At 69.0% G+C, this 16,106-nt stretch overlaps 1 protein-coding gene across 3 annotated transcripts; it reads left to right on the top strand.

Annotated features, from left to right (window-relative positions):
* The first annotated feature begins 2,608 nt into the window (after positions 1-2,608).
* LOC142823535 (uncharacterized) lies at positions 2,609-15,936 on the top strand. 3 transcript variants are annotated; one of them, XM_075914678.1, is made up of 9 exons: positions 2,615-2,755; positions 3,027-3,119; positions 10,579-10,692; positions 11,534-11,614; positions 12,570-12,773; positions 13,615-13,722; positions 14,016-14,093; positions 14,567-14,599; positions 15,350-15,936. In XM_075914678.1, the coding sequence occupies exons 1-8, from the start codon at positions 2,746-2,748 to the stop codon at positions 14,572-14,574; spliced, it is 696 nt and encodes a 231-aa protein (XP_075770793.1). In that variant the 5' UTR covers positions 2,615-2,745; the 3' UTR covers positions 14,575-14,599; positions 15,350-15,936. The 3 variants fall into 3 exon arrangements, with proteins under 3 accessions (XP_075770791.1, XP_075770792.1, XP_075770793.1); XM_075914676.1 differs by lacking the exon at positions 14,567-14,599 and having other exon boundaries at positions 2,609-2,755; XM_075914677.1 differs by lacking the exon at positions 14,567-14,599 and having other exon boundaries at positions 2,613-2,755; positions 13,618-13,722.
* Positions 15,937-16,106: the final 170 nt, after the last annotated feature.

Raw genomic sequence — 16,106 nt, 5'->3', positions numbered from 1 at the left:
TTATCAATTAGCTATGCAAATACAACTTAGATGGGGCGACTATACGGTGGGTGCATAGCTGGCTGGAGAACCATACTCAGAGAGTCGTTATTAATGGTTCACAATCCTGCTGGAAAGGTCTAACAAGTGGGGTTCTGCAGGGTCTGTTTTGGGACCAGCTCTGTTCAATATCTTCATCAACGATTTAGATATTGGCATAGAAAGTTCACTTATTAAGTTTGCAGCTGATCCCAAGCTGGGAGGGGTTGCGACTGCTCTGGAGGACGGGTCAGAATTCAAAATGATCTGGACAAATTGGAGAAATGGTCTGAGGTGAACAGGATGAAGTTGAATAAGGACAAATGCAAAGTGCTCCACTTAGGAAGGAACAATCCATTTCACACGCACAGAATGGGAAGCGACTGTCTGGGAAGGAGTCCGGCAGAAAGGGATCTAGGGGTGAGAGTGGACCACAAGCTGAATATGAGTCAGCAGTGTGATGCTGCTGCACAAAAAGCAAACCTGATCTGGGCTGCATGAACAGGAGTGTTGTGAGCAAGACACGAGGAGTCGTTCTTCCGCTCTACTCTGCACTGGTTAGGCCTCAGTTGGAGGATTGTGTCCAGTTCTGGGCATCACATTTCAGGAAAGATGTGGAGAAATTGGAGAGGGTCCAGAGAAGAGCAATGAGAATGATGAAAGGTCTAGAGAACATGACTTATGAGGGAAGGCTGAAGGAATTGGGTTTGTTTAGTTTAGAAAAGAGAAGACTGAGGGGGGACGTGAGAGCTGTTTTCAGGTATCTAAAAGGGTGTCATACGGAGGAGGGAGAAAACTTGTTCCTCTTGGCCTCTGAGGATAGAACAAGAAGCAAGGGGCTTAAACTGCAGCAAGGGAGGTTTAGGTTGGATGTTAGGAAAAAGTTCCTGTCAGGGTGGTGAAACACTGGAATAAATTGCCCAGGGAGGTTGTGGAACCCCCATCTCTGGAGATATTTAAGAGCAGGTTGGATAAATGTCTCTCAGGGCTGGTCTAGACAGTGCTGGGTCCTGCCATGAGGGCGGGGACTGGACTCGCTGCCTCTCGAGGTCCCTTCCAGTCCCAGTGCTCTGTGATTCTCTGATTCTTAACCCCGGAGCCGAGATTTGACTCAGATTCCTCTAAAATCTCTTCCTGGGTTGCCCCGGGGGGAGGGGGAGTCACCAGACGGGACGGAGACTTTCTCCTTGCCAAGCAGGCTACGCCAGGCTGCCTGGGAACAGAGCCCCAGAGCCGCCTGCAGGGCAAGTCCAAGTCTCCCTCGTGCTGCCCCCGCCCCAGTGCCCAGTGCAAACCTCACCCCCGGCAGAGGACCCGGAGCACCTGTGGAGACAGAGGTGAACGTGAATAAGAAGACGACACCGAAGGGCTGCTCCCTCCCCCTCCCCTCTGCCGGCCCACGTCCAGTCTGAGCGCCAGGGAGAGGAACCACACGCTGCACCACGCGGAGCGCCCCCCAGCTTCCCATGTCGCCTCTGCCCCTCCGAGCCGGGACGCTGAGCAGGACCGGACAGCAGAGCCAGCGCTGGGCACCCCCAGTTCGGAGGAGTTGGGGAGCAGCAGGGGGACCCCAGCAGGGCTGGACTTGGGGGGAGGCCTGCAGAGCTGGGAAAACGAGATGGGCTGGGGTGACCATTGAACTGTCCTTCCATGGCCCCTCAAAACCAAGGCAAACAAGGGAAGCTAACAGGACCTAGGGCAAGTCATTCACTCGTACCCTGCCTCAGTTTCCCCACCAGTAAAATGCAGATAACCATTCCGATCTGCCTCGCCGGTGGAGGCAGCACCATGAAGTCCTGCGCGGAGCTGATGAGCAGTCAGGCCTGGTTCTTAGGGGAGGGGGGAGGCCGGCTCGCTCCCCCCACACCTGTTCCCTGAGTCACTGCTTAGCACATGCCGGTTTCATGGACAAAGTCTTTCTAAGACTTTCCACCCAGCCCCAGTGGTCGCCCCTGCAAGGGGGCCTGGAGGGCAAGAGAGAGCAGGTGTGAGTCACAGGTGTTCTCACACCCACACACACACACACACACACACACACACACACACACCCATTGGTGCATTGTGCACACACACACACACACACACACACACACACACACCCATTGGTGCATTGTACACACACACACACACACACACAAACCCATTGCTGCATTGCACACACACACACATTGGTGCATCGTGCAGACACACACACCCACCCATTGGTGCATTGTGCACACACACACACCCACACACACACACACCCATTGCTGCATTGTGCACACACACACACACACCCCCATTGGTGCATTGTGCACACACACACACACACACACACACACACACACACACACACACACGCATTGCTGCATTGTGCACACACACACACACACACACACACACCCATTGGTGCATTGTGCAGACTCAGGAGGAACTGGGGCCGCTTGTGCCTCTCTGGTACGTTCCCTCCTTTCTCCCAGGCTACCTGCCCCTCCCTTTTCTCAGCCCCCCCCCCCCCCCCGTGTGCCTGGCTCCATGCTCAGCGGAGGGGGCGGCAGGTCCGTGGGGCGGGGGAGCTCTCCCGGGGGGGGCAGGGGGCAGTGCCCTGAGGAAGTCGTTGTGGGGCTGCCCCGGCCGGTGAGGGCGATCGCCCCACCCAGCGCCCGCCCCGTGGGTCGGGCAGGGCCGCTATAAACGGTGGAGCCGCTCGTCTTAGGGTGCAGCTGGGACGAGAGCATCTGTGCAGAGATGGGGCAAAGTAGGAGGAGTTGGGGGGTGGCAGGAGGAGGGGGAATAAGGGGGTTCCGAGAGGGGGAATGGGGCAGGCTGGGAGCTGGGGTTCCTGGGCTCTCTCCCCGGCTCTGGGAGGGGAATGCAGGCTAATGGTTAGAGCATGGGGGCTGGGAGGCAGAATGCCTAGGTTCTCCCCCAGCTTGAGGAGGGGAGTGCGGACTAGTGGTTAGAGCAGGGGGGCAGAGAGCTGCTGAGGAGCTCCGGTGTGATTCCAAGCGCTTCTCCCTTCCCGGCAGGCATGACCAACAGCGGCCTGGTCACCGGCAGCATCATCGGCAGCGGCAACACCGGGAACAGGCTCGTGTCCCTGATGGCACCAAACGCCACCTGTGAGTAGTGGGGGGGGGTAGCGGGGGGGTCCCCGGCGGCGCTGACTCCCCGTCTCTCCGCAGTGTACCTGGGCTCGTCCCACCTGTGAGTAGCGGGGGGGGGGTAGCGGGGGGGTCCCCGGCGGCGCTGACTCCCCGTCTCTCCGCAGTGTACCTGGGCTCGTCCCACCTGTGAGTAGCGGGGGGGGGGTAGCGGGGGGGTCCCCGGCGGCGCTGACTCCCCGTCTCTCCGCAGTGTACCTGGGCTCGTCCCACCTGTGAGTAGCGGGGGGGTAGCGGGGGGGTCCCCGGCGGCGCTGACTCCCCGTCTCTCCGCAGTGTACCTGGGCTCGTCCCACCTGTGAGTAGTGGGGGGGGGTAGCGGGGGGGTCCCCGGCGGCGCTGACTCCCCGTCTCTCCGCAGTGTACCTGGGCTCGTCCCACCTGTGAGTAGTGGGGGGGGGTAGCGGGGGGGTCCCCGGCGGCGCTGACTCCCCGTCTCTCCGCAGTGTACCTGGGCTCGTCCCACCTGTGAGTAGCGGGGGGGGTAGCGGGGGGGTCCCCGGCGGCGCTGACTCCCCGTCTCTCCGCAGTGTACCTGGGCTCGTCCCACCTGTGAGTAGCGGGGGGGGGTAGCGGGGGGGTCCCCGGCGGCGCTGACTCCCCGTCTCTCCGCAGTGTACCTGGGCTCGTCCCACCTGTGAGTAGCGGGGGGGGGTAGCGGGGGGGTCCCTGGTGGCGCTGACTCCCCGTCTCTCCGCAGTGTACCTGGGCTCGTCCCACCTGTGAGTAGCGGGGGGGGGGATGCAGGGGGGGTCCCCGGCGGCGCTGACTCCCCGTCTCTCCGCAGTGTACCTGGGCTCGTCCCACCTGTGAGTAGCGGGGGGGGATGCAGGGGGGGTCCCCGGCGGCGCTGACTCCCCGTCTCTCCGCAGTGTACCTGGGCTCGTCCCACCTGTGAGTAGCGGGGGGGGATGCAGGGGGGGTCCCCGGCGGCGCTGACTCCCCGTCTCTCCGCAGTGTACCTGGGCTCGTCCCACCTGTGAGTAGCGGGGGGGGGTAGCGGGGGGGTCCCCGTCGGCACTGACTCCCCATCTCTCCGAAGTGTACCTGGGCTCGTCCCACCTGTGAGTAGCGGGGGGGGTAGCAGGGGGGGTCCCCGGTGGCGCTGACTCCCCGTCTCTCCGCAGTGTACCTGGGCTCGTCCCACCTGTGAGTAGCGGGGGGGGTAGCGGGGGGGTCCCCGGCGGCGCTGACTCCCCGTCTCTCCGCAGTGTACCTGGGCTCGTCCCACCTGTGAGTAGCGGGGGGGGTAGCGGGGGGGGGTCCCCGGCGGCGCTGACTCCCCGTCTCTCCGCAGTGTACCTGGGCTCGTCCCACCTGTGAGTAGCGGGGGAGGGTAGCGGGGGGGGGGTCCCCGGCGGCGCTGACTCCCCGTCTCTCCGCAGTGTACCTGGGCTCGTCCCACCTGTGAGTAGCGGGGGGGGGTAGCGGGGGGGTCCCCGGCGGCGCTGACTCGCCGTCTCTCCGCAGTGTACCTGGGCTCGTCCCACCTGTGAGTAGCGGGGGGGGGGTAGCGGGGGGGTCCCCGGCGGCGCTGACTCCCCGTCTCTCCGCAGTGTACCTGGGCTCGTCCCACCTGTGAGTAGCGGGGGGGGATGCAGGGGGGGTCCCCGGCGGCGCTGACTCCCCGTCTCTCCGCAGTGTACCTGGGCTCGTCCCACCTGTGAGTAGCGGGGGGGTAGCGGGGGGGTCCCCGGCGGCGCTGACTCCCCGTCTCTCCGCAGTGTACCTGGGCTCGTCCCACCTGTGAGTAGCGGGGGGGGGGATGCAGGGGGGGTCCCCGGCGGTGCTGACTCCCCGTCTCTCCGCAGTGTACCTGGGCTCGTCCCACCTGTGAGTAGCGGGGGGGGGATGCAGGGGGGGTCCCCGGCGGCGCTGACTCCCCGTCTCTCCGCAGTGTACCTGGGCTCGTCCCACCTGTGAGTAGCGGGGGGGGGTAGCAGGGGGGTCCCCGGCGGCGCTGACTCCCCGTCTCTCCGCAGTGTACCTGGGCTCGTCCCACCTGTGAGTAGCGGGGGGGGGATGCAGGGGGGGTCCCCGGCGGCGCTGACTCCCCGTCTCTCCGCAGTGTACCTGGGCTCGTCCCACCTGTGAGTAGCGGGGGGGGTAGCGGGGGGGGGTCCCCGGCGGCGCTGACTCCCCGTCTCTCCGCAGTGTACCTGGGCTCGTCCCACCTGTGAGTAGCGGGGGGGGTAGCGGGGGGGTCCCCGGCGGCGCTGACTCCCCGTCTCTCCGCAGTGTACCTGGGCTCGTCCCACCTGTGAGTAGCGGGGGGGGGTAGCAGGGGGGTCCCCGGCGGCGCTGACTCCCCGTCTCTCCGCAGTGTACCTGGGCTCGTCCCACCTGTGAGTAGCGGGGGGGGGATGCAGGGGGGGTCCCCGGCGGCGCTGACTCCCCGTCTCTCCGCAGTGTACCTGGGCTCGTCCCACCTGTGAGTAGCGGGGGGGGGTAGCGGGGGGGGGGGTCCCCGGCGGCGCTGACTCCCCGTCTCTCCGCAGTGTACCTGGGCTCGTCCCACCTGTGAGTAGCGGGGGGGGTAGCGGGGGGGTCCCCGGCGGCGCTGACTCCCCGTCTCTCCGCAGTGTACCTGGGCTCGTCCCACCTGTGAGTAGCGGGGGGGGGTAGCGGGGGGGTCCCCGGCGGCGCTGACTCCCCGTCTCTCCGCAGTGTACCTGGGCTCGTCCCACCTGTGAGTAGCGGGGGGGGGTAGCGGGGGGGTCCCCGGCGGCGCTGACTCCCCGTCTCTCCGCAGTGTACCTGGGCTCGTTCCACCTGTGAGTAGCGGGGGGGGTAGCGGGGGGGTCCCCGGCAGCGCTGACTCCCCGTCTCTCCGCAGTGTACCTGGGCTCGTCCCACCTGTGAGTAGCGGGGGGGGGGTAGCGGGGGGTCCCCGGCAGCGCTGACTCCCCGTCTCTCCACAGTGTACCTGGGCTCGTCCCACCTGTGAGTAGCGGGGGGGGGATGCAGGGGGGGTCCCCGGCGGCGCTGACTCCCCGTCTCTCCGCAGTGTACCTGGGCTCGTCCCACCTGTGAGTAGCGGGGGGGGGATGCAGGGGGGTCCCCGGCGGCGCTGACTCCCCGTCTCTCCGCAGTGTACCTGGGCTCGTCCCACCTGTGAGTAGCGGGGGGGGGTAGCGGGGGGGTCCCCGGCGGCGCTGACTCCCCGTCTCTCCGCAGTGTACCTGGGCTCGTCCCACCTGTGAGTAGCGGGGGGGGTAGCGGGGGGGTCCCCGGCGGCGCTGACTCCCCGTCTCTCCGCAGTGTACCTGGGCTCGTCCCACCTGTGAGTAGCGGGGGGGATGCAGGGGGGGTCCCCGGCGGCGCTGACTCCCCGTCTCTCCGCAGTGTACCTGGGCTCGTCCCACCTGTGAGTAGCGGGGGGGGTAGCGGGGGGGTCCCCGGCGGCGCTGACTCCCCGTCTCTCCGCAGTGTACCTGGGCTCGTCCCACCTGTGAGTAGCGGGGGGGGGGTAGCAGGGGGGTCCCCGGCGGCGCTGACTCCCCGTCTCTCCGCAGTGTACCTGGGCTCGTCCCACCTGTGAGTAGCGGGGGGGGGATGCAGGGGGGGTCCCCGGCGGCGCTGACTCCCCGTCTCTCCGCAGTGTACCTGGGCTCGTCCCACCTGTGAGTAGCGGGGGGGGTAGCGGGGGGGTCCCCGGCGGCGCTGACTCCCCGTCTCTCCACAGTGTACCTGGGCTCGTCCCACCTGTGAGTAGCGGGGGGGGGTAGCAGGGGGGTCCCCGGCGGCGCTGACTCCCCGTCTCTCCGCAGTGTACCTGGGCTCGTCCCACCTGTGAGTAGCGGGGGGGGGATGCAGGGGGGGTCCCCGGCGGCGCTGACTCCCCGTCTCTCCGCAGTGTACCTGGGCTCGTCCCACCTGTGAGTAGCGGGGGGGGTAGCGGGGGGGGGTCCCCGGCGGCGCTGACTCCCCGTCTCTCCGCAGTGTACCTGGGCTCGTCCCACCTGTGAGTAGCGGGGGGGGGGTAGCGGGGGGGGGGGTCCCCGGCGGCGCTGACTCCCCGTCTCTCCGCAGTGTACCTGGGCTCGTCCCACCTGTGAGTAGCGGGGGGGGGGGTAGCGGGGGGGTCCCCGGCGGCGCTGACTCCCCGTCTCTCCGCAGTGTACCTGGGCTCGTCCCACCTGTGAGTAGCGGGGGGGGTAGCGGGGGGGTCCCCGGCAGCGCTGACTCCCCGTCTCTCCGCAGTGTACCTGGGCTCGTTCCACCTGTGAGTAGCGGGGGGGGGTAGCGGGGGGGTCCCCGGCAGCGCTGACTCCCCGTCTCTCCGCAGTGTACCTGGGCTCGTCCCACCTGTGAGTAGCGGGGGGGGGGTAGCGGGGGGGTCCCCGGCAGCGCTGACTCCCCGTCTCTCCGCAGTGTACCTGGGCTCGTCCCACCTGTGAGTAGCGGGGGGGGGTAGCGGGGGGGTCCCCGGCGGCGCTGACTCCCCGTCTCTCCGCAGTGTACCTGGGCTCGTCCCACCTGTGAGTAGCGGGGGGGGGTAGCGGGGGGGTCCCCGGCAGCGCTGACTCCCCGTCTCTCCGCAGTGTACCTGGGCTCGTCCCACCTGTGAGTAGCGGGGGGGGGTAGCGGGGGGGTCCCCGGCGGCGCTGACTCCCCGTCTCTCCGCAGTGTACCTGGGCTCGTCCCACCTGTGAGTAGCGGGGGGGGGTAGCGGGGGGGTCCCCGGCGGCGCTGACTCCCCGTCTCTCCGCAGTGTACCTGGGCTCGTCCCACCTGTGAGTAGCGGGGGGGATGCAGGGGGGGTCCCCGGCGGCGCTGACTCCCCGTCTCTCCGCAGTGTACCTGGGCTCGTCCCACCTGTGAGTAGCGGGGGGGATGCAGGGGGGGTCCCCGGCGGCGCTGACTCCCCGTCTCTCCGCAGTGTACCTGGGCTCGTCCCACCTGTGAGTAGCGGGGGGGATGCAGGGGGGGTCCCCGGCGGCGCTGACTCCCCGTCTCTCCGCAGTGTACCTGGGCTCGTCCCACCTGTGAGTAGCGGGGGGGGGATGCAGGGGGGGTCCCCGGCGGCGCTGACTCCCCGTCTCTCCGCAGTGTACCTGGGCTCGTCCCACCTGTGAGTAGCGGGGGGGGTAGCGGGGGGGTCCCTGGTGGCGCTGACTCCCCGTCTCTCCGCAGTGTACCTGGGCTCGTCCCACCTGTGAGTAGCGGGGGGGGGTAGCGGGGGGGTCCCCGGCGGCGCTGACTCCCCGTCTCTCCGCAGTGTACCTGGGCTCGTCCCACCTGTGAGTAGCGGGGGGAGGCAGGGGGGGTCCCCGGCGGCGCTGACTCCCCGTCTCTCCGCAGTGTACCTGGGCTCGTCCCACCTGTGAGTAGCGGGGGGGGTAGCGGGGGGGTCCCCGGCGGCGCTGACTCCCCGTCTCTCCGCAGTGTACCTGGGCTCGTCCCACCTGTGAGTAGCGGGGGGGTAGCGGGGGGGTCCCCGGCAGCGCTGACTCCCCGTCTCTCCGCAGTGTACCTGGGCTCGTCCCACCTGTGAGTAGCGGGGGGGGTAGCGGGGGGGGTCCCTGGCAGCGCTGACTCCCCGTCTCTCCGCAGTGTACCTGGGCTCGTCCCACCTGTGAGTAGCGGGGGGGATGCAGGGGGGGTCCCCGGCAGCGCTGACTCCCCGTCTCTCCGCAGTGTACCTGGGCTCGTTCCACCTGTGAGTAGCGGGGGGGGGTAGCGGGGGGGTCCCCGGCAGCGCTGACTCCCCGTCTCTCCGCAGTGTACCTGGGCTCGTCCCACCTGTGAGTAGCGGGGGGGGGTAGCGGGGGGGTCCCCGGCAGCGCTGACTCCCCGTCTCTCCGCAGTGTACCTGGGCTCGTCCCACCTGTGAGTAGCGGGGGGGGTAGCGGGGGGGTCCCCGGCGGCGCTGACTCCCCGTCTCTCCGCAGTGTACCTGGGCTCGTCCCACCTGTGAGTAGCGGGGGGGTAGCGGGGGGGTCCCCGGCAGCGCTGACTCCCCGTCTCTCCGCAGTGTACCTGGGCTCGTCCCACCTGTGAGTAGCGGGGGGGGTAGCGGGGGGGGTCCCTGGCAGCGCTGACTCCCCGTCTCTCCGCAGTGTACCTGGGCTCGTCCCACCTGTGAGTAGCGGGGGGGATGCAGGGGGGGTCCCCGGCAGCGCTGACTCCCCGTCTCTCCGCAGTGTACCTGGGCTCGTTCCACCTGTGAGTAGCGGGGGGGGGTAGCGGGGGGGTCCCCGGCAGCGCTGACTCCCCGTCTCTCCGCAGTGTACCTGGGCTCGTCCCACCTGTGAGTAGCGGGGGGGGGTAGCGGGGGGGTCCCCGGCAGCGCTGACTCCCCGTCTCTCCGCAGTGTACCTGGGCTCGTCCCACCTGTGAGTAGCGGGGGGGGGTAGCGGGGGGGTCCCCGGCGGCGCTGACTCCCCGTCTCTCCGCAGTGTACCTGGGCTCGTCCCACCTGTGAGTAGCGGGGGGGGTAGCGGGGGGGTCCGCGGCGGCGCTGACTCCCCGTCTCTCCGCAGTGTACCTGGGCTCGTCCCACCTGTGAGTAGCGGGGGGGATGCAGGGGGGGTCCCCGGCGGCGCTGACTCCCCGTCTCTCCGCAGTGTACCTGGGCTCGTCCCACCTGTGAGTAGCGGGGGGGTAGCGGGGGGGTCCCCGGCGGCGCTGACTCCCCGTCTCTCCGCAGTGTACCTGGGCTCGTCCCACCTGTGAGTAGCGGGGGGGATGCAGGGGGGGTCCCCGGCGGCGCTGACTCCCCGTCTCTCCGCAGTGTACCTGGGCTCGTCCCACCTGTGAGTAGCGGGGGGGGGATGCAGGGGGGGTCCCCGGCGGCGCTGACTCCCCGTCTCTCCGCAGTGTACCTGGGCTCGTCCCACCTGTGAGTAGCGGGGGGGGGGTAGCGGGGGGGTCCCTGGTGGCGCTGACTCCCCGTCTCTCCGCAGTGTACCTGGGCTCGTCCCACCTGTGAGTAGCGGGGGGGGGGTAGCGGGGGGGTCCCCGGCGGCGCTGACTCCCCGTCTCTCCGCAGTGTACCTGGGCTCGTCCCACCTGTGAGTAGCGGGGGGGGTAGCGGGGGGGTCCCTGGCAGCGCTGACTCCCCGTCTCTCCGCAGTGTACCTGGGCTCGTCCCACCTGTGAGTAGCGGGGGGGATGCAGGGGGGGTCCCCGGCGGCGCTGACTCCCCGTCTCTCCGCAGTGTACCTGGGCTCGTCCCACCTGTGAGTAGCGGGGGGGAGGCAGGGGGGGTCCCCGGCGGCGCTGACTCCCCGTCTCTCCGCAGTGTACCTGGGCTCGTCCCACCTGTGAGTAGCGGGGGGGGGATGCAGGGGGGGTCCCCGGCGGCGCTGACTCCCCGTCTCTCCGCAGTGTACCTGGGCTCGTCCCACCTGTGAGTAGCGGGGGGGGTAGCGGGGGGGGTCCCCGGCGGCGCTGACTCCCCGTCTCTCCGCAGTGTACCTGGGCTCGTCCCACCTGGAGCTGGCGGCCGCCCCGGAGCAACTGGCCTCTTGGAGCAGCGCGGAGGAGACCTGGGTCCTGCAGTCCGAGTGCGCCAGCCGAGAGTCGGGTGAGGGCCGGGCCGGGGGGGTCTGTGCTCACCAGGCTGCAGCTCTGCCCAGTCCTCCTGCCCCTGCCTGGATCCAGGCCCGTCTGGCCCGGGGAGACGCCCCAGTGTCCCCCTGCATCACAGGGCCCTTCTTAGCAGCTCTCACGCACCCACAAAGTCTCCTCCACTCTAAGGCCCCCACTTCTGCCCCCCCCACTCCCAGACCCTGGGCTCGGTGCCGCTCGGTCCCTCCCGGTTCTAGCCGGGTGTGGGGCGGGGGCGTCCTCCCCCCCGCGCTGCCGGACAATCCCCCTGGCAGTGCCCTGGGCCAGCTCTGGTGCGTGGGCCCCTCGTGCCGGGGTGAGGCCCCCCCCCCGCCCTGCTGAACCCGCTGGTGCCTGTCCCCCTCCCCTCAGTGGTGGGGCCGGCTGCTCCCCAGGCTGGGACACCCCTCGCTCAGCGGGCACCCGGCCCCCCCCTCCCCCGGCAAGTGGGGGGCAGCCGCGTTCCCTGGACACGGCCCAGCCCCCCGGAGACAGGCTGCAGGGCAGACGGAGCCTGGGACCCGCAGCCCCCGGCCTGAGCTGCCGCTTGGGGCAAACTGCCCCCGGCCCAGAGCCCCCCCGGGGGGACCAGCCCAAATAGCTCCCAGAAATGGCGCCCACAGCCCTGGGTCTTGGGGAGCAAAACACTGGGGTGAGGGCAGGGGAGGAGCCAGGGGCTGGAGGTGGGGGGGGGATCCAGCAAGTGTCTGGTGCTGGCAGCCACATGGTGAGTGGGGGGCAGCACGGGGGGGACGCGAGGGGTGGGGAGAAGGGACGTGGGGTCCCCCCAGTGACTCTGACCCCCCCTCTCTCTCCAGTGACGCTCAAGCCGGGGTCTCTGTACCGGCTCCCTGCGGATCGAGAGGTCCAGAACCCGGAGAGCGCCGTGAGGGAGACCTGTGAGCAGCTCTGCCAGAGCAGAGGGAGCGGGCCCCAGGGGGGGGTCTGTGCTCACCAGGCCCCAGCTCTGCCTGGACCTTCTCCGGCCTGGGACATGTCCCCTGGGCCCCCCCCCCGCCTGGATCCAGGCCCATCTGGCCCGGGGGAGACGCCCCAGAGTCCTTCTGCCTCACGGGGCCCTTGGCAGCCCCCCATCCCCAGGGCTGTAAGGCCCCAACTCCTGCCCCCCCCATTCCCAGGCCCTGTGCTCAGTGCCGCTCGGTCCCTCCCGGTTCTAGCCGGGTGGGGGCCATGGGGCGGGGGCCTCCTCCTCCCCCCGCATTGCGGGACTCTCCCCCCACAGTGCCCTGGGCTAGCTCTGGCGTGTGGGCCCATCGTACCCCCTTACCCTGCTGAACCCGCCCGTGCCTGACCCCCTCCCCTCGCTGGCGGGGCCGGCTGGGGGTCTCCCCCTGGCTCTGGGAGGGAAGTGGGGCCCAGTGGTTAGAGCAGGGGGGTTGGGAGAGGGACTCCTGTGTCCTTCCTCTGGCTCACGGGAGAGGAGCGGGGCAGTGACCACATGGGGGGCAGGTGTCCAGCATGGGGGTGATGGGACACAGAAAGGATGGTTTGGGGGGCGGAGGCCAGGCAGGGCGTTAATTGTTTGGGTGTTCATGGCCGGGACAGGCTGCCACCCCTATGCCTGGCCAGGGCAGCGCTGGGGGGAGGGGGGTGGGGAGCCAGGGGCTGGAGGGGGGAGGTCTGCCTCTGCCCCCCAACTTTCTCCCCCAATCAGCATTCATGGGTCTCCTGGCTGCCATCTGTGAGCGTCTGGTGCTGGCACCGCATGGCCCTGGTGCTGCAGGGGGGCTACACCAGAGAGTGGGGGGCAGCGCGGGGGGGGACACAAGAGGCTGGGGGAGGGGAAGTGGGGTCCCGGAGCCGGTGACTCTGACCCCCCCCGTCTCTCTCCAGTGACGTTCAATCTGGCCTTTCTGTACCGGGGCTCTGCCGACGGGGTGGGGGGGGCGGAGCAGCGCGGGGGGCCGGACCCCGACGTCCAGTTCATCTTCACGCTGCCGGACGAGGCCACCCTGAAGGCTGCCGCCTCCATCCTGAAGTCCCTGAGCCACGAGCTCACCCTGGAGGAGCTGTGGGAGCGGGTTGGCCAGAGCGGGGGTGAGAGCAGGCCGGGGGGATGCCTGGGGTCTCCCTGGCTCTGGGATGGGAGTGGTGCCCAGTGGTTAGAGCAGGCGCTGGGAGCCAGGACTCCTGGGGTCTCCCCCTGGCTCTGGGGGAGGGGGGCAGAGACCACACGGGGGTGGCAGGTCTCGGGGCACAGACAGGGCCATGGGGCCCCTGCCCACACACTAAATGCACCGTTCGGTGGGGGGCGGGGGCAGGCCGAGAAGGGCGTTAATTCCTTGGGCCTTAGTGACGGTGACCAGCACCGGTGCCTGGCAAAGGAAGCACTGGGGGGAGGGGGGTGGAGAGCCAGGGGCTGGGGGGGAGGGGGGTGGGGAGCCAGGGGCTGGGGGGGAAGGTGGGGAGCCAGGGGTTGGAGCTGCGGGAGGTCTGCCCTGCCCTCCAACTTTCTCCCCCAGTCAGTGTTCAATGGCTGCTGGGGGGCAGGGCCCGGTGGAAGCAGGAGGCAGGGCCTGGTGGGAGCAGGGGGCGGGGCCTGGTGGGAGCAGGGGGCGGGGCTTGGTGGGAGCAGGGGGCAGGGCCCAGTGGAAGCAGGGGGCGGGGCCTGGTGGGAGCAGGGGGCGGGGCCCAGTGGAAGCAGGGGGCAGGGCCTGGTGGGAGCAGGGGGCGGGGCCTGGTGGGAGCAGGGGGCGGGGCCCAGTGGAAGCAGGGAGCGGGGTCTGTGTGCTCGGAGCAGCTGGTCTCAGAAGTCCTGTCCTGGGACCAGCCATGTGGGCCGGGCGGTGCAGGGGTTACGCCGGTGGGTCGGGGGCAGCGCGGGAGGGGGAAGGGACGCGGGGGCTTGGTGGCTCTGACCCCCCCCGTCTCCCTTCAGCAGATCGCAAGGCCGAGGCCCAGCGCTTGCTGGAGCAGCGCGGAGCCGGGGGGGTCGGCTGGACCTCTGAAGACTTGGAGCTCTTCCTGGATGCTCTGGAGAGCACAGGTGAGGGCGGGGCCCCGGGAGGGGGGGGGGGGCAGCTGGACCAGGGACACGGCCCTTTGGCACAGGGCAACTCATTTGCAGTTCCGGTCGCCCTCATTTGCCCAACTAGCTCACGCTAACGAGCTAGTGTAGACGTACCCCAGGTGACCTCCCTCCCCAGTGAGGGCCCCCCCTCTGACCCCCTCTTCTTGGGAACGTGCCTGGAGAAACCTTCCTTGTTCCCCCCACACCCCTTGCTGGCTGCAATTCCCGTTGCGCTTCCCCCCCTGACCCCCCCTGCATTCTCCACACAGGGATCTGCAAACTTTTCCAGGACAAGCGCAAAGGGGACGGTGACACAAGCACCGGGTGTGAGCTCAGCCAGAGCGGGGGTGAGTGCGGGGCCTTCGGGGGGGGCTGAGTGGGGCACCGGCCGTGTGGGGGGGCTGCGGGCAGGGCTGGCAGAGGGTCAGAGGGACTCTGGGTGGGTGGGGTGGGTGTGGTGCTGTGACTGTGCGACCCCACCGAGACTGCGGTGCCCATGGGGTGGTTGTGGGGGGCTCAGAGCTTGTACTGCGGGGCAGGACACCCCAAGCTCCCCTGCAGCCCCTGCCCCCAACATATTCCCTTCTCCCCTCCCTCCCTGTTCTCAGACCTCTTGGTCTGGACCTGCTCAGCCCCCCACCCCTCCCTACGCCAGCCGGCCAGCTGAGCTCCCTGCCCGCGTGGGCCTCTGAGCCTCTGGGCGGGGCTCACTAAACAGCCGAGCGGCCGCGCAGCTTCCAGGGCCCTGAGCTGTCCCCTGGAGCCAGGTCCTGCCCCGGGAGCCGCCGCGCTCACGGCTCTGCCTTGTCTCCCTCCGCAGGGAAGTAGAGACGCTGCCCCGGACAAGCTGCAGGTGAGAGCTGAGTCCTGCCCCGTCCCTGTGCCTCTCGCTGTGCCCCCTGGGGCCCAGCCGTCTGCCCCCCGCCCCTCGGCTGCATCTGGCTCTGGGGGTGTCTGGCTTGTGTCTAGCCTGGCTCCTGGCCTTGTGGCTGGGGGCTGGTGGGATGTGTCCTACACCATGGCATGGGGGGCTGGATGCAGGAGCCTCAGCCCCACTGATTTACTGGGGTTTGGCCGCCTGAGTCCCCAAGTTGCTTCTGAAAGCCCCACCCCCATGTGCCCAGGTAGCGGGCAGCTCAGGGTCTTAGCCCAGAGAGCTGGTACCAGCCCCACATGTAACCCCCCGACTTCTGCCAGCTCCCTGCATCGCCCCACACCTCAGGGCTAAGTGCAGCCAGTCGCCTGGGGCAGCCTCACACCCGCCCTGGGGCAGAGGGATGCTGGCACGAGGGACCGGGGGGGCAGGGCCAGAGACTCTAACCCCCCCTTCTCCTTCACCCTCCAGGCAACCCCAGGGGAAGTGAGGGGGAACCGAACATGGGGAGGTTCAGGGACGGCCCTCGGGGCCCTTTCCAGAGTCCCCCAGGCCCTGCCCCTCTGACCTGCCGGCTGGGGAGCCAACCCCTGGTCACCCACAAAGGCAGGTCCCAGGCAGGGTGTCTCTGGGATGGTGGGGGCATGGCTGGCTCTGCCCCCCCCCAGCACCTGTGAGCCATAAAGCGTGAGTGGCCCTGCCTGCCTGACCCTGCCTCTCCCTGCCTAGCTCCTGACGTGTGACGGAGCTGTCGGCCCGGCGCCCGCGGAGGATCCCGACTGAGTCTCCCGCCGGGCTCTGGACTCCCCCTCGCTGCAGCCTGCTTAGTGCCGAAGAGCAGCCCCCCCCCCTTGGTCACTCAGCCCTGCCCCACGGCGGGTCCCCCGTGAGCCCGTCACCGTGCGACTGTTCTATCCGGGCATCCTGCCTGCAACAGCGACAGTGCGGGGGTGACTGTGGGCACCGGGCAGGGCCACCCTGGGGCATCCGCTGGGGGCTGTGTGCGCTGGGGCGACCCCTACTGGCTGGTGTCTGTAGCACGGCCCAGCCGGGGGCTGCCTCAGCTCACCTAGGCCAAGACCCAACCCGCCCCACCGCTCGAGGGCAGGGGGGGAACCAGGGAAGGGCGGTTTGGGGGGAGGGGCAGTCGCTGGCTGGGAACATGAAGGGAGCAACCTAAGCGGAGGGCGAGGGCCCAGGGCGATGGACCCCCCACCCGAGGGGCTGGGGCTGCCTGGCCCTGGCTGCTGTAGCCACCTCGCGTCCCTGCTGTGCTGTGACTCTGAGAAGCAATAAACCCTCCGGATTCGCCCGGCCGGGGGAGTCTGTTCTCACTGCTCCGGGGGGCGGGAGGACCCCGGCGCGCCGACAGTCAGAAGTTCTCTCCCTTCCCTGCGTGTTAACCGGCCTGGGGTAATTCCTGGGCCCTGGGTTTTCCGGAGGGGGAGATTTCCCGGGTGAGCTCTCCCGGGTTTTCTCTGATCAC

The sequence above is a fragment of the Pelodiscus sinensis genome, unplaced genomic scaffold (assembly GCF_049634645.1).
Source record: "Pelodiscus sinensis isolate JC-2024 unplaced genomic scaffold, ASM4963464v1 ctg142, whole genome shotgun sequence".
NCBI lineage: Eukaryota > Metazoa > Chordata > Testudines > Trionychidae > Pelodiscus > Pelodiscus sinensis.
Note: the sequence above shows the minus strand (reverse complement) of the source record. Positions and strands in the feature narration are given on the sequence as shown.